Source organism: Parasteatoda tepidariorum, chromosome 2 (assembly GCF_043381705.1).
Source record: "Parasteatoda tepidariorum isolate YZ-2023 chromosome 2, CAS_Ptep_4.0, whole genome shotgun sequence".
Taxonomy (NCBI): domain Eukaryota; kingdom Metazoa; phylum Arthropoda; class Arachnida; order Araneae; family Theridiidae; genus Parasteatoda; species Parasteatoda tepidariorum.
Window position 1 is genome coordinate 17,995,543 of NC_092205.1, and position 18,627 is coordinate 18,014,169.

At 28.8% G+C, this 18,627-nt stretch overlaps 1 protein-coding gene across 2 annotated transcripts in view; it reads left to right on the forward strand.

The window, feature by feature from the left end:
- The window catches only part of LOC107437210 (protein-tyrosine sulfotransferase 1), a 44,662-nt gene that overhangs the window by 1,314 nt on the left and 24,721 nt on the right, over positions 1 to 18,627 (forward strand). The window contains exons 1-2 of one of the 2 annotated variants that reach the window (XM_043043140.2): positions 10,590 to 10,828; positions 16,211 to 16,363. In XM_043043140.2, the coding sequence (XP_042899074.1) occupies positions 10,807 to 10,828; positions 16,211 to 16,363 (175 nt within the window). In that variant the 5' untranslated portion in view covers positions 10,590 to 10,806. Of the gene's footprint in view, positions 1 to 10,589; positions 10,829 to 16,210; positions 16,364 to 18,627 lie in introns of those variants that run through there. The other variant, XM_043043141.2, reaches the window with a different exon arrangement.

Genomic DNA, 18,627 nt, shown 5'->3' on the forward strand with positions numbered 1-18,627 from the left:
CACAGATATGAGGTGGAGGTCAGCGCAAATATTTAGTACACAAACTGGTTATAGGACACTTTTAATTCTCGTTGGTGCCGACAATACCCTGAACCCCTAGTTTACTAATTCTTTTTCCTTTAAAATAATTTCCAAAATGCTAATAAAATTTAACAAAAAAAAAACCTGTTTGTTTCTCACTTTGATGAAGTTAAAAATGTAAGAATAAAATAATAATAGCTGAGAAAGATTTTAACTGATTAAGCACTTATAAGAAATCACTGTGATATTAAAATAAGAGTCCCAAAGTAATAAATTGTAAATAAATTTGTTGTAAAAATTAATTGTAAATAAATTTGTTGCAGAAAAGTCAGGGCATTTGGAATTTGAACAAGAACTGTGACATTTCTTTAAAAATATTAATTTTTAAATGTCAAAATGAAAATAAATTTTTATTCTGTTTGTGATTGATTAAAACTATTATTATCACTTTGTATAATAAATGATTACATAATTTAAGTTTTTTCTTTCTTTGTTATTTGAAGTGGAGATTTTAGAATGTAGGATTTTTGAAAAATTAAGTGTACTAAAATTGTTACAGTGTGAGTATAAATGTCTAATACACATAATGGTAAAACAATTTTGTTAATTAGGACTTTGTAAATTGACTTAGAATTACTATTAATTTTGGCAAAGACTAAATATAATTTATACTAAATTACATCTTTGGTTTAACACAATATGTAAATAATTAAATTTATTTTCATTAAAAATAAATTAATTTTTAATTACAAATATTAGTTTTTTAAATTTGTAATTAATTATATTATTTAGTAATTATTTTATAGTCATTGTTTTAATATCACAAATCATATGTTTATTTACTACTTATAGTAATATAATTAGGTTTAGCCAAAACCTTGTTAAAGCCCGCGACACTGGGCACCAACTACAATCACAAAAGTGCTCAGGGTTCAGCCTACTGTTATGGAAACTTGTGAAGATGGTCGGAAAATTCAAATTTGATTTATTTAAAAATGTTACAAAACTTATTTTTTTTATTGTTATATTTTGAATTTGTGTTGTTTCCTATGAAATAGAAATTTTGCATACAATTGGAAAATGTAATAATTATTGCTTAGAATCAATTGGATAATATCAATAGTGACTAAAAACTTCTCGATTTAATTCTTAAAATTAAGTTCTCTTCATTCTTTTTGTAAGATTAATTAATTTTTGTTTAAAAATCATGTGTAATTTATACAGATAAAATTAAATTACCATAAAATTAATTTTTCTTCTGAAAAATACCAACTATACCATGCCAACCATTACATGTCAATGCATGTTTTTTGTATGTCTCTTTCTTTCTATATATGGAGCTCTGTGTATATCTTGTAGGGTCGATTTTTTTTTTTTTTTTTTTTTTTTTTTTTTTTTTTTTTTTTNACCAGAGAAGGGTTTCTAAATCTGGAAGCAACAAAGAGATTTTAAACTTATAAAAAATTTTAAAAATAGTACATGTAGGGAATATTCCCCGGTAGCTATAAATTGTATCTTTATAATTGATCCCCTTCTGTTTTCTATTTTATTTTTCTTAGTTTCTTGCAAGCCACTGACCTGATGTCACTTTAACTTGACAATTATTTTGGCATAGACACCAATGCAGAAATCTTTCCATTATTTTTATCAACTTAAAATTTCGTGAAAAATATCAAAATTAATGTTTAAAATTACCTAATAATGGCACTTTGCATACTTAATCCTGTTATTTTACCAGCTGTAATTAAAAAGTTCAAGACACCCAATTTTGGAGTCACTTTTAAAGTATGCCCAACTGATGCACAAAGATTAAGAGCTTATATGATTAAAAATAAAATTTTGCATAAAATGAGTTTTTAGAAGCTTATTCACCATGGAAAATAAAATAATAAAAAAACTTTAGTTTAGGTACCTTAATCTCAATGCAAATATATAATTTTAAACTATGCATACCACCTTGCAGTAAAGTATTATCTGGATTTTAGGATGGACAAAGAGAGTATTAACCTATTTAAAAAAGAAATTATTACACTTCATTAAAAATTCCCTCTTGGGGAAGTTTTTCCACCTTGATAAAATTTATAAAAATAGAGTAATAATTCATAATTTTCGTAAATTTTTAGGGCTCAGGTGATGCATTTTTTGAGTAACTTTCAAGTTTTAAAAGATTAGATCGCTAACACTTTTTATTTTCACAAAACTGTGGTTTTCCTGAATATTTTTATCAAGTTTTTATAATTTGCATAGCTGGCTAAAGAGAGACAAAACTTCATCTACCAGTCATAAATAACCGTTGCCATAAAGTGATAAAAGTACCATATTATTTGCCAAAAAGCTTTATTTCATGTGACCACAGCTTATAAGCACAGTCATAACTACTATCTTTTGATTTACTATACTGCTTTGAATTCTATATGCTTGTAGCTTAGTGGGGTGTACATAATATTTAATGAAAGTCAACTCTGCCAAAACAAATTCAGTATTATAACCAGTGTATAATTTTTTGATGTGGTTATTTAATGATTTTGGTATTTTGAAACTTATGTGCTTTTTTATTTTGTTGACTTATTATGAAAAGAAAAACAACATTCAAGAAGATTTAATCCTTCCTTTTCACATCTTCATTTCATTAAATAATTACCTGATGCAAAAAACAGCGAAATTTTAATTTCAAAATTTTATGAATAAGTATTTTAGATTTGTAGCATTGCTTTTGTTTGTCTTAACAGGATAAAATGATAATTATTGGGCATTGATAATTATCTTTTATAATTGTAGAATTATCATAATGTCTAATTAATAATATAAAAACATAGAATTCTTTTCTTTTTAAATAATCTTAAATTGTGCTTGTTCTACAAAAACTTCATACAGAAATTTCTTTTAATTTTTTTATCTCTTTAGATGCCAAAATTCATTTTTTTCTTCTTTTTTATAAAAATTTACCATCCCAGATATTAAAAAACTTTTTTTTCTGGGAAAAATAATTTAAATTTATAAGTTTAAAGCAACTAATCTCACATGAATAATAAATTATGGCACAGAATAGAACTCCTTATCTTCTGGGCCCCATAGCAGATAATGGGTCCTTAAGCTATTAGTCTGAAGGTATGATCAAACTTCTCATCTAAACATGATTAAAATCGATTTTTTTTTTTAGAACAAAAAAAAATCATAGATTTAAATCAACTGATTAACTAAATAACTGATCAATTTAAATCAATTTTTAAAAAATAAATATCAGTAAATTTAAATTGATAAGTTGATTTAAAAAAAAATAATCAGATTTATGTAGAAAATATTTTTCTGAAAACTGATTTCATTTTGAATTAACTGATTCAAGCAAAAAAATTTGCAGTTAATATACATATATATTTCAGTTATAACCATTTAGTTTGATATGTATTTAAACTAACTCCAAATGCCTTTAAAAATTATTGAATATGTGATTCTTCCACGGATTCGCGGATTTCCGCTTTTTTTTCAAATTTTTCCATTTTTTCCGCTAATTTCCACGGAAAACTGTTTTTTGCACAAATTAAAATATTTTATGAGGATTTTATTTTTCGGCGGAGCGAAAGTATTGAAGTCCTCATTCCTCCCTCTGAAGTTTCTCTAAAAATCATTTCCTTGGGATAAAACTGGTTGACCTTTACAACAGGGATGAGATTTTTCCGCTTTTTAGCGGATTTCCGCTTTTTTCGCTTTTGTCTCTCGAATTTCAGCTATCAAAACTCCGATTCTCTTAAAGTTTCGATTTTTTTTTTTAATAAATATCCCTTTTTTTTTATATATATATGCAGTCGTTGAAAATAAAATAATTATATTTATTTACTATTTTCAAAGATAAACAGAAAATTCAAACTACGTCCTAGCTGTTAACCCTTCCGCATTTGTACTTAATTTTGGCTGTTTTCTACGATTTTTCGCACAGAAGATAAGATTTTCCTATTTTTATCCTTACGCCGGATAACTCGTATTTTCGTAATTCTGACGTCACCGCTTCCTGTTTTCTGACGTGAAAGCAAACGGGAGAGAAAAAAAAAAATAGATGTGAATTTGCGGTGAAAATATTTTTTTGCTCATTCAATTAATCTTGTAAATTTTTATTTATTATGTCTAAACAAAAACAATACAAAGAAGCCTTTTAGAAGCCTCTTGGCTTTGTCAACAAATTAATAGGAGGTGAGCTCGAATAAAAATACCGATTTTTTTTATTATCCGTGATTAGTTTCTAATAATAATGTACTAATTTGAACCATTTTAATGAAAAATATCAAATTTTTAGAAATAATATTATATTTAGACAATATTTAACATTATTTATACATTTTATCAGAGATTTGATTAATAAATGTTAAAAAAAAAAAATCTGATTTGTTTATTACTTTAAAAAAATCATGCTTTTTGCCAACATCCATTTACTAAAAAGTTGTTTCATAAAATTTTGTAGCATGTTTAACAGCATTCTTAAAGGTAATTAATAGCAGTCGTTTTTATTTTAGTATTGGTATGATTTACCTTGCTGTAGCTTAAAATGGGTTTCATTGATTAAACTGATTTCTATTTCTATTATTCTCTTTTTTTCTTTTTTTTTTCTTGAAAAATAAGAAAATCTCGAATTGCACTTTTGAGTCGTAATTTGCGCAGATTCTATTGTAAATCTAAGTTGTTCCTCGATCGCTTTTTCAACGTTTTGCTTCGAAATTAGGCATGGTTTTTGAAAATCCAATATTTTTATTACACTGTGCGAATATAGAATTTGAGTTATCATTTTTCGACTAGCTTTGTTTCTGCCAATTTCATCGTAAATCCAAAGGTGTTTCGATCTTTTTCTCTTTTTGCATATGTATAGCAACCAATTTCCATGTTTGTTTGTTTTTATTTTTTTATCCTGTTACATTCATGATGATTTTACGACTCCTGTGTTACAAATCACTCATTTAATCGATCAATTTTTGACTTGCTTTTATTTGTTCCGATTTTATCCTAGATCTGAATGATTTTTTTTCCTTTTTTTTTCTTTTCCCCCATTACCCCGTTAACAGTTATTGCCATGCTTTTCCTCGGGATTTTGAAAGTCCCATATTTTAACTACGATATAATTACGACACGTGAGTCGCACTTTGTTTTTGCAGATTTCATCGTAAACCCAAATTATTTATCAATATTCCCCCCTCCCACTGATTTTACGATGTCCCCCCTCCCGCTAATTTAACGATAGTCCCACGTGGTTTTAAAAATTCTGATTTTTCTTGCTCAATGCAAATTTTAAAGCATGCATCTAAATAATTACTTATTGTCGCGCATTATTTGTGTTGATTTTATCGTATATTTTAGCAATTTTTGTTTGTTTTGGTGCAATTATTGCAGTGCTTTTCCACGTAATTTTAACTAGGATTTCGTTACTTTAACTGTTATGATATTATGACACGCGCATTTATATAATCACTTTTCGATACTATTTATTTGTGCATATTTCATCGTAAATAAAACAAAAAATTTCGGCTGTTAGTGCCATGCATTTGCACGTGGTATGTAGGATCCCGATATTTTAATACAATGTTACCGCTACCTGAAATATTCGAAATCTGGAAGAGAACGCAAATTTTTAAAACTGCTCACTGTTTGTAATTTATTTTTATTAATTTGTTTGTAGCTTAAGTGATATTTTTTTTTTTTTTTTGGTTAAAGCGAAAAAGTAGCATTTCCTATTTAAGTTTTATGAAACATCTATATAATTCGAGAAATATAAATGATATCTGAAATAGTAAATAAGTATTGAATTTTATTTTGTACTATTATGGTTTTATTTTAATTTTGTTTAAACTCAATAAATTTTCTTTAGTTAAAATATGTATTTCTTTTATGTTTATTCTGTTAGCAGTAGTTTTTTGTTGTTGTTAGAATCTATATCCCCCCCCACAATATCTATCTATCTATCTATCTATCTATCTATCTATCTATCTATCTATCTATCTATCTATCTATCTATCTATCTATCTATCTATCTATCTATCTATCTATCTATCTATCTATCTATCTATCTATCTATCTATCTATCTATCTATCTATCTATCTATCTATCTATCTATCTATCTATCTATCTATCTATCTATCTATCTATCTATCTATCTATCTATCTATCTATCTATCTATCTATCTATCTATCTATCTATCTATCTATCTATCTATCTATCTATCTATCTATCTATCTATCTATCTATCTATCTATCTATCTATCTATCTATCTATCTATCTATCTATCTATCTATCTATCTATCTATCTATCTATCTATCTATCTATCTATCTATCTATCTATCTATCTATCTATCTATCTATCTATCTATCTATCTATCTATCTATCTATCTATCTATCTATCTATCTATCTATCTATCTATCTATCTATCTATCTATCTATCTATCTATCTATCTATCTATCTATCTATCTATCTATCTATCTATCTATCTATCTATCTATCTATCTATCTATCTATCTATCTATCTATCTATCTATCTATCTATCTATCTATCTATCTATCTATCTATCTATCTATCTATCTATCTATCTATCTATCTATCTATCTATCTATCTATCTATCTATCTATCTATCTATCTATCTATCTATCTATCTATATATCTATCTATATATCTATCTATCTATCTATATATCTATCTATCTATATATCTATCTATCTATATATCTATCTATCTATCTATCTATATATATATATATATATATATATAAAGGGAAATTTTTTTAAGAAAAAGTACAAGTTTTTTCATTTTAGAGTGAATTTTAAAAATTTAGTGCTTAGAACCACGGTTCCCAAAAAGTGCTCCACGGAACCCTAGGGTTCCGTTGAAAAGTTAAAAGGGTTACCTGAGTTAGTACTTTTTAGAGCCAGTAATGAGTTTTAAAAACTCTGATTATACCTACCTAACCTATAATTCATTATTTATTTAATCTTTCGGTTGTCTTATTGAAATAATTTCAAGTAAAATGCCAATGAGATCGAAGTGACATTTTTTAAAAGAAAATATCTTTCCAGCCACACTAAATTGAACAAATGATGAAAAGAATAAGCATTTATAAAATATTGTATTAATGTTTCCTATCACGCTTTTCAATTCAAAATAAAATAATTAAATTCTTTGATCAAGAAATGTTTCCCTGATAACCATTTTCAACACTGATAGCAGAACATTTAGATTTTCTTCTCAACGTAAACTATAATTAGGCTTTATTTTTTCATTTTCAGATTATATATATAAACACAAAAAAAAAATTTATAACTAGAATAGATAAAGCACATGTACTACAAATTTAACTGTTGGACGCAAAATCTAATTTAAGATTATTGATGATAAAACAATGAAAAATCTTCATTCCTCTAATTAAATATTTTAAAAATAAGTCTTTCATAGGCTATAACGTTCACAATTACTTTAAGAACTTTATTTATAAAATCAGGCTTTCGCCGAGTGAAGGTTAATTATTTAGGGTTCCTCATCCGAAAAACATTGGGAACAGTTGGTTTAGAACACTAACGTTTATATGAAAAATATCATATTTGCTGATTGCCACCAACATGACAAAATATGCGTGTGGCCCTTTGTTAGTCAACCTGCTGTGCAAGTGGCCCTTCATTCAAAAAGTTTGTGCACCCCTATAAGCAATGGAAAAATTGCTGCCATGAACTGCATAGAGACATGATAGTAACAATTTGCAGCATTTTCCAAGGTATTATTTAAGTCCATTACTTTTTAGTTGCTATTTTGCAGAGATTTTGCAAGAGTAGGGGAAGTCTTGCACTGGGTCCCATTGCTGGTGAATTTTAAAAAAAAATTTATAATCATGAAAATTTAATATTTTTTTTAAATATCTTTTCTAATACTGAAATCACAAGTCCACTTCTACTATCATTCGTTAATCGTTATACAGTTTACTATTTAACATTTAGACGAAATAGAAAAGAAATCTATGCTCCTCTATTTCTAAAGTCCTCACACCAAAAACTCCATATAAATCCTAATTATTTTATCGGAACGTAAGATTTAAAAATCCTTAGATGGTTATTTAAATATGTTCCTTTTACAACAATAATAAGCTCAGTTCAACAATAATAAGTTTTCAGTTTTTATTGATACTAAAAATAAATTCTCCCATGAAATCAACAGGCATCAAATCGATATTTTTATAATCCATTTTTCATGTTACTTATCTTTGAATCCTTTACAGTTTATTGCCTTATTTTTCCTTTAATTTATTGTTATTATAAATACTTATAGTTTAATGCAGAGTTTAATACCATAAAAGCAGCATGCGACTGTTCTGCATTAAGATGACTTTTCTTTAGTTTATTGTTGTTTATCATCGCTCGATTCGGTTTAATGTATAGTTTAATACTACGAAAGCTGCATGCGACTGTTTAAATGTAAATAATATTTATATATTTATGTGAATAATAATTTATTATTCTTAAGAGTGAATAGATTTAAGGTAAAAATCTTATCTTTTAAAATTATCTAATATAAAATATTTCTCGCTTTATAGCCTCATATATTTGAAAATCGTAAATTTTCCATTAGATACGGTATTGTTCCATATAGTTTATGAAATCATTTAATTTGATTAAAGTATTAACTAATTTAGTATTAATGTAAAATCTAGGAAGACAAGCATTCAAAAACTCAGCATGAAAGAATTTTTGAAAAAAAAATTTTACTTTAAAACTAATTTAGATTTTTTAAAAAAAATTTTATAGAGACTATCAATTGGTAACATAAGTTTGTAAATATTTTGAAATGATTGGAAAAAATTTAGTTTTATAGAAATACATATTTTTTTTTTCAAACTACTGATGAAACAACAAAATGGTCAATGAGAATTTGTGAAGGATACCATCTCCTCCTTTTTCTTTTCTCTATGTAGCCAATAAACATTTGATTAGAAACCTCACTAATAATCGATGTCAATAGAAATGTAATGAGTTTCCAGGGGGTTGGTGAGCAAAAGCAAGCTGAGGCCGTCTAGTTGTTTTATGAAAAAGTATTTTAATATTTGAGGCTGAATTTAGTTTTATTGCTTCGATAATTGTTCAATACAAAAATTATTTCTATAACTCTTTTTTTTAAATATTATCAATGTTTGTAATTTACTTGATATGCTACAAGTGCATCCATTTTTATGCCAATAAAAGGAAGTTAGGCATGTTATTATTTTAAAAAGGTTAAACGTTAAACAGAATTTTTTTTTAAAGAAGTACTAGTTGATATTCTGTGTTTCATCTTGGTAAACATCTGTGGCACAGATATTTTCAAAAAAAAAAAAAAAAATGCAACTTTTTTTTAACAACTGCTTATTATGTCTAGCAATTTTATTCACAACTTCCTTATAAATAAGTGGCCCAGAAGCTGTCAGCTGCACTTTTGGAAAGAAAGAAAAAAGATCTTTAAATTTATCATTCTGACAAGTTTTTGCTTTGCTTCTGTGTTAGAACTTGTTCATTTGAATGAAAATAAAAACTCTTCTTAGTTAAATATTTTAATTAAAAAAAAGATCCTAGTTAATTACTAGTCATAAAAAGGTACGTTATTGACTACTGTATTTAGTTTGCTAACGGTAGGCAAATTGAACTTTTTAAAGTTCAATCAGAACACAACTGACAAGTCAGTTGTGTTCAAATCTGAATCTTATGATTTGAAATCTAACCTTGGTGGATACATCACTCTCCATAACAAGAACTGTAGTTATACGATTTTTCTAAGTGTGGTATTTCAAATCAAAGGTTTTCAACTTTTTTTTAATTTTTTTATGTTTAATAGCCTATTCAGTTTTTGCTACATTTTTATTAACTTACTTTAGTGTGTGTAAGATTGATATTGTCACATCTTGACAATCGACCCTGTTATTCTACCTGAAGCACTCTATTCACTATTATTGTTGCACGCCTGATAACAGTACAAGTTTAAATCTTTTCATGATAGCTACAAATAAAATTTATCGTCATTTTTTTTACCACTTTACGTCTAGCTAAAACAATCGATTCTGTACTGCAGTTACGTGCCTGATAATAATGCAAGTTTCAATCGTTTCCTATCGATCGTTATTAGATATTGTCAATCGATTTTTTTAAACCAATTTTCTACAAGCTAAAGCACTAAATTCTCTACTGCAACTACGTGCCTGATAACAATGCAAATTTCAGTGATTCCTGCTCGGAATTATAAAATACATTTTGATCTGACTAAATGTTATTTTCTGGAAGAGTATGTAGGTCGTTGGCTAATCGTAAACAGTCTCCGCCATTTTTCAATGTGCCAGGCTAATTGCAAAAATCTTCGTTACTTTCTATCATTATACTTTTCAGGCTTAGTGTAGCAAGAAGTTCTACTCTAACTCTAGTTTTAAAGGAAGCTCTTCTGTAGTTCATTAAATGTATTTATATTATTTTTATGGATCTCTGAATAAACGCAATTTATAAAATTGAATAGCTTTTCGAACTTTATGGCTGTTTTATTTCCTAATTGATGGTCAAACCTTTTGCGTAAGTCATTATTCTGCCTCTTTTGGGTTCTTCCATCTTAGAAAGTCGCTTTGTGAAAATTCTCTCTGCCAAAATAGAAATTGAATTAAAGAGGCGAAAACATCGTGAAAGTTGATCATGATTGGATTTCTTCTACAAATATTTGTCTAATAATTTAACAATTTATGTGTTTACTGATTCACTGGTGGTAATTACTTATTATTTGGATTATAAAAAACTAAGTGACAGCAAAATGGCTACAAATGCTAGAAATCGTAAGTTTCCTTTTGTTTTTTGTATTTATTTTATGTTGCAAGTATCTTTTGTTTACAAACTCTTGTAATTTACAAAAGAAAATATAAGTAGTTAATTACAGTAGAAAATAGCAATAAACGAATTAGCAGTAACTTTTTTTTTAGCGAATTAGTGGTATTGAAAGGAAAAACAAGAATCAGATGAAACACAATAACTAATATAATGAATTTAAAATTTTAATGGTAATTGTAATGATAGGAAATTGTTCTAAGAACTTAATATTCAATCTTATTCTACAAGCTATATTATCGCTCCGGCAATTGTTTTACAAGCAATAGTGCAGTTTTATAGGCGATTTCGTGTGTCTATGGCGACCGTTGTCATGAATAATTCTTGGTAAATAAAGAAAGAGGGGGAAAAGAACGAATCAATGAATGGAGAATGTGGTGAATTAGTGAATCAGTATATTAATAAATTAACGTTTAAATGAATCTTTCACGGCGTACAACTCAGTTAGCGAATCATTTAATCGGTATATTTTCAAATCAATGAATCATGTTAATGAATTTGCGAATCAATGAATTATCATGTTGATGAGTTTGCGAATCAGTAAATCATTATTCTAATAATTTGATAGATCCGCGGCAGCTGAGAGGATAGAGCTTTCGCCTCCCAATATGGTGACCTAAGTTCGAATCCCAGCGATGGATGGCTAGTACGAATTCTGAACCACTGACAACAGTACTGACGTAAAATATTCTCAGTGGTAAGCGGAACTTGGGTTATATTCCCTTGCCTTTGGGAAAATTGTGAGTTTTCGCGATTTTCCTCTCCATATAACGCAAATGTGTTTTATTTTCATCTTAAAGTCCTCCACCAAGGCTATTTTGTCCCAATGCGTGATCCAGGAGTTCCCTTGTTTTCTGGGTTGGGTTCAAAATTACAAAGCTGCAGAGTTGAACATTGATTGTCGTAAACTCAGAATTGTGCCGGGTGTTTAACGTCGGTTATAAAATAAAATGAATTTGCGAATCAGTGAAACATGTTAGTGAATTTTCAAATCAAGGAATTTTATTTTTAAAAAAAGAACTTACAAATCGTTCCAGTGACTCGGAAGATTAATAAGCAGGTTTTTTTTTAAGGGGTTCATTTTTTGTGAAACTTAAAAAATTATTTGTTAAAATTTATGCAAATTTTAAAAAATCAAAATAATCAACTTAAATATACAGAACTAATTCTCGACTGATTTAGAAGAAGAAATTTTTCATAAATATTTTAAGGTTTTGTTAGAATAAAATTGTAAACAGAAAATAAATATTCTTAGAATAGTGTTTCAATATTCAGTATTTTAAAGTTCATAGAAAAAGATGATTTAAGCTTCGTTTTACTCTCAGAATTCTTTCGAATTTGTGACAAATGTTATGAACATTAAAGAAACGTTAAAATTTAGATAAAAAAATTTTACCATTCTGTGTCGAAGAGACTGTCAGTTCCATTTATGATAATTCTTAAATCATTATTCTAAGATTGTTATGTCATTTGTGCGTTCAGATATATATATGTTGCCGTGAAGGACCGAAATCTAGAGAATGTCGACTTTCACCCGGCGAATGTCAACAATCACATAGTCGCTTTGGTGAATGTCAGAAATATTTGTTATATCCGATATTATATAAATTTCTTCGTTGATATTATTATATTTATTCGATATTTTAATATCTGCTGAGGATAGATTAGGCGAAACATCAGTGTTCTACCGGTTAAATGCCTACTAAGCAGTGGCACTTGACCTTAAAAGAACTTTGATGTAGAGTATACCGGGCAAATGCATACCTGGTAGTGGCACTTAAGTAGACCTAGTATATATTTCGGACATTTACTAAAGCGACTATATGTTTATCAGCATTCACCTGTGCAATTTCGGTTATTCACAGTATCCTATACAAAATGGAATCAATTTGAGAATACAGAATCTCAAAGCTACTAATCCTATCGACTCCAATATAGTTATTTATTTATCGTTTCGAACAGCTAGCACAGTAGAAAATTTTTAAAAGGATGGGAGAATATAAGAACTTTTTTTTACAAAAGTAGTTTATTAATATAACTCACATTAGCAATCGAAATTTATTAGTCCAATAATATAATTGTGAACAAACGTGAAAAAGTTAAAGCAAAACGATGTATAAATTATGTACATAATGTAAGGTTTTATAAATTATTGTGCACATTTATACATAGAGCAGCATACATAATATCATATATTTTAAGTATTTTAAATATTTTTTTAGGTTTAAAGGTTTTTAAACGTCGCATAGTTTTTAAGATTCCCCCTTCTCTTTTTTTACGGTATATTTCAAGTCAAAGAATACAGAAAGGTATTCGGTATGTTATACCAGAAAATAAACTTACATGGTGAGCAACATACTCATATTTAACAGAGCATCTTATATACTAAAATCTAGAGTATGCGCATAAGAAGCAAAGAGTCTATCAGGAGGTACGTCACCTGTGAACCGGTTGTTTGTAAACTCTACATGCATGGTTGGGTACGTTGTAGTTTGTCTTAAGTAAGAACTCCCCTAACCATTCATCTAGACCCTAACCATTCGTCTAGTAACGAGGTATAGCTATTTCAAGTAAGGGTGTGGAGTCGGCGAGAAAAATGGAATCTTTTTCTTCAGTCTATTGTGTTAGCCCTAGAGTGAAGAGAAGCTACTATCCCTGAAATGCGCTATTCTTGTTTCCATTGCAGCAGACGGCCTCAGACTTTGTGGCGGGGGGAGTTCTTACCGTAGATAAACTATACCACTCTCCCTACCATTTTTTTTTCTTTTTTTTGTCAAAATGTGTTACCTGATTTAATCAACATGAATGATATTAATGTATTCTCAAAGGAATGTCTTCATTAACAAAACTGTACCGTTTATCAATAGTGTAAAATGCAGAACAAACCAATAATAAATATAAAAAAAAGAAGAAAAAACTTTTCTTTTCCCCAACCCCAGTAGTGGTTGGGAGGAGAGGAGAGTGGAAAGCAGTTTCAAGAATTGCTGCGTGCCCCAAAATGTTATTTTTTCCTTTATACACAGGGACCACGACAAATCTTGGGTGACTAGTTTACATTATGTCTGCGGAAGCTAGCCTTCTTCCCCTATGTGTATATTCTTTGATTTACGTCACGCGATCCTGGAATCAAATACTGTAAGAGAAATCAATCTTTTGAGGTGTTCGTCGTGCGACGATCCCATCTGAAATTCATGCGGTTTTCTGATTTTTTTTCTTGCTATTATTGTTACTAATTTCCACATTGTATTTAAAAAAAAAAAAAAACAGTAAGTTTAATACGCTATATTTACTACTCTCTAAGCTTGAATCGCACTTTAAAGTAATCTCATTTAGACGCCTTCGAATTGTCACGATGTTTTCGTAAATCCACGTGGTTCTGTTAATCACTTTTTTGGTAGCCCACGATTTTTAAAATCCCGATTACTTTTTAATGTAATAATATGAATGGTAGAATGTGAATATTTCTAACTACAAATATTTCGTCCAATAGTATGATTTTGGCGACATTTTTTATGTTAACATAAACCCTATTTGTAAAGCTTTAGAACTGAATTAGTTATAATATAGAAGGTGTGCGTTTTATCAAACAATGACTTTGTGAAGGTAGCAGTAAACGGTTGTAAATTTGCCCTGAAAAGAATAATCCTAATTAATCTTCATACTGTAAGCTACAGGGAACTGTCAAAGTAGAAAAAAGACCTGATAGTACGTTAATGTCTGCGTTTGTAATAGTTGTATATTTTAAGTTGTATATATGTTTAAGTACTTTTTAAAAAGAATTTTTAATAAAATTTATTTTTTTCGTTGGTTTTTATCTGCCATAAAATATTTAATTCTACTTTCAATAAATGAATAAATAAAATGGCTTATATAAAATCAATCGGTTCTATGGTTTTAAACATGTTTTCTGTTGACACTTTGCATCTTTAATTAAATAAAAAAATTTATTGATGATCTCTGATGAATAGATTAACTAGCAAATAAGTTTTTTTTTAATAGTTTTTAAACAGAAAATTAATTTCTACGAATCCATTTGTATTAAAACTGATAATTTTCATGTTAAAAAATTTTGGTATGATTTATATAATAATCAAATAATTTTTCCTCCTTTATCTGAAGTACATTTTTTTTTTCCATTGCAATATCGTAATAATCATTCAACAGTTTGTTTTATAAATTTAAGAAATATATATAATAAAAGCATATGTAATTATTTAATAATTTACTATGGTTTCTTACAAATTTTAGGCACACATTTTTTCAGAATATTTTTATGGGTTTTAAACATAAAAAATTAGCTTTAGACAAAATGAACTTAGATCATAGTCGTTTAATTTGTCGGTCACTTCTTTTGTACCTCAGTACGGTAAGTCAACAATGTTTTGATTTTATGGGAAAACTTTTCAACATTAGTTTTAAATGTTTCAAGGAAATTATTTTCTTTAATGAAAAACTGAAAACATCTTTAATCTAGAGAAATCAAAATAACGTGAAATGCAAATTATTAAAATCGATTTACATTAAAAATCTAAATCTCATAATTAAAGTCTAAATTCTAAATGTCGACTTATCTCAAAACCACGGTTTAAAAATTTATTTGCCATTTATATCTGGACTTTTTAAACTTTTTTATTTTGCGTTTTTATAACGAAGTTTCAGCACTCCTTTTAGACTTTCTCAATAGTTACTCTTTGGTTAATTAGTGACTTTTAGACAAAATCGATATTTTACATTGTTTTCAATTTTTTGATCGATTTTTTTTATATTCTATTTTAGCTAGTTTTCACATTTTACTTAACTTTTTGACTTACCATTTCATTTTTAGCGCTTTATATGTTATTTATTTATTTATTTTTAAAAGAAAAAGCTTATATTGTCAATTTGATTTGCTTGGCGTTTGTCTTAGTTGATTTGAAATGATGAAGAATTCTTACCGATGTAGTTGCTTGATTTTAAATTTTGTATATTCGAATAATCTCTGTTTAGTCGTTTCTATCTATGTATATTTAAAGTTCTCTTTTAGTTCTAATAAATACAGGGAGGGGGCTTGGGAGGGCTATATTGCTTTTCTCATCTATTCAATGTCTTTGTATGCCCTTATCGGGTAGTACAAGGTGAATAGCTTTTTACTTGTTGTAACTTGCAATTAGCAATTTTTTTGCGATCAAAAAATTTAAATTATGTGACCACAATTGGAGTAGCGACCTAAAAATCAAAAATACTCTGCTTTACATAAATTTCCATTAACTAATTTATCCAAATGTTCTTTCATGACCAGTGAATACTTTCTTTATATTTCCTATGTTTTTTATGTTATATTTTCTCTTGGATAGGTCGTGGTGGTACAAAATCCCGTAACCGTGTCAACGGCCTTGATCCCAACCACCATGAGAACGAAAACAATGTTAATGACAAGAAGAGTGAAGTGTGCGAATTAACACCCTACATACACCCCTTTCTTCGTTTCTGTTTGGACTCTTCATCAAGTAAGTAATTTATCTTTATTTTTTTTCCCGTCACTCATGTTCTTTATCCAGTCATGTTCATCCTTATTTTCTCTTATGCCCTTCAGCCCCTTATGTTTAATAATTCCAGCTTTATCTATTCATGTTCCTGTTCATCTTAGGTCTATCTTTCCTTCATTTCAAAAAGGAAAGAACATGTCCACACATGTTCTTGTATATCTTTTTTCTTTCCTTTATTTATCCATATTCCTTTTATCTCCATGTATTATCTCTTTCTGATAATCCATCTTATAATTCTTTCTTACCTTCGCCCACTTATCAATTTTTCCTTCCTCCATTCATATTCTCCCTAATGCTAATTTCTTATGTCTTTCTTCTTCGCCATTTATCCTTTATGCTCTAACTTTCATCTTAAAACTTCATTGTTCTTTCCTTTCATCTCTCTATTTTTTTTCTCTATATATAACACCCGTGTCTGCCATCATTCACTCTTTCCGAGAAAAGATTTTTCAGGCTGTAGTAAAACAATTTCCGAAAAGCAATTTTACTCAAAAATATATTATATTTTGATCTGGTTGAAATTCGCTGTCGTAAAGACTATTATATTTTTATATCTTTGTAATTTTTACATATAGTGGTGGTCAAATTCATTTATGTTGTTGTTGTTGTTGTTGCTAATTCCTATCTGGTCTGACGGAGTCAGACCAGATCAATAAATCCGTTGACATTTAGGAAGTCCGAAACTAAAAGGGGAGAGGAATGAATGTAATTCCAGTCCAGCCCTAAACAGTGCTCAGGTGATGCCTGGTTTTGTTGGCATTTAGGGCAAAGAGGAAAGATCTTTTGATTAGCAGAAAATGTGAGACTTTTCAGGTGTCCACTGGCCAGTCGGGATAAACAAATGTTGGTCTGCCTGTCACCAGGAAGAGATAGAGTCCTGGAAATGAAAAATATATCATTAGATGATGACTATTATTTGTAATCTCGAATTATTCTTCGATTTCTGTAGCATGTGAAAACCACTGTACAATCTGATATTAACAATATCAGCAGTCAAATAAGTTCAAGCGAAATATTTAAGTATTTGTATTCAAATAAAATAAATGAAGGAAAAAAAAAGCATTTTTTTTCTTCTTTTTACCCTTTTTAAAGTGCAATTCTGAGCATTTAAAGAACTGTAGAAATCTTTAGAGTGCTGAACATGCTAAAATGACACTTTTCGAGAACTCAGCCCTACCAAAAGAAGAAAAATTCCACACGCACTTTTAAAATTCTAAATTTTGAGAAACGAAGAAATTATAAAATGTATCATTCTTCTGTTCATATGTATCATGAAAATGGAAATGATTGTAACATCGGAAAGTTTAATTAGAATGTTGACGTTGCATCTAAATCAAGTCTATGAAATCTAGTTTTAAGAAAGTCTAATGCTAGAATTGGGTTTGTGAAAAGATCTTGTCAGGAAGACAATCTAGTACAATATGGTCAGGGGTGGTCTTATGACCAGCACATTTCAAACAGGTTGGGGACCTTTTTTTCAATTGGAATAAGACTGGTCTGGTCTAGCCTACAAAACTTGAGTTATAAAGCTCAAATACTTCGGGCAGCCTCATCGCGGCGAGAGAGTCTTCCTGGGCGGAGTACGTCGGGAGAATTTTCTCCTTCTTGGGCCACTCTAGGCCTGAAGGCCACTGCATTTTGACCAGCTAATGCCTGAAGCAATGGAGCATATCAGACTTCTATCTATTGGTGCTCCAGTGATTTCTTTTTGACAGCAGAAGCTGCCCCTTTTTTCGATGTATGACTATGTCACTGACCCATGTTAATGCTGCCTCCACCGTTGCGCAGTTAAAAAAGGGTCGTTATCGTGGTTTAGGAAGAGGACCTCTAATGAAAAGTTTGTTATAGTCTCCAATTAAGCTTGCATCTCTAAAAAATATAAAGATTAATATAATGGTATTCCTACTAGTGCCTCAAGGATCAAATTCTTCTCATGGTTGACATTCATGGTGCAGAGATCATAGCCATACAGGAGTCGAAGCTGATCATTAGTTCCTTTATTAAAGTTAATTTGAATGTTAAAATGATAGTGAAGATAGATGATATGATAAAATGATAGTGAAAGGAATTTTCGGTGAATTAATTGTAGTATCAGTTAATATTGATGAACTAATTGTTTCAGTAAAACACTTGGCTAAATGAGCTACCTAATTAATCATGTTGAGGCTGTTTTTCGAAGGCTTGTTGTATTTTATTTTATAACCGGCGTTGAACAGCTTATCCAA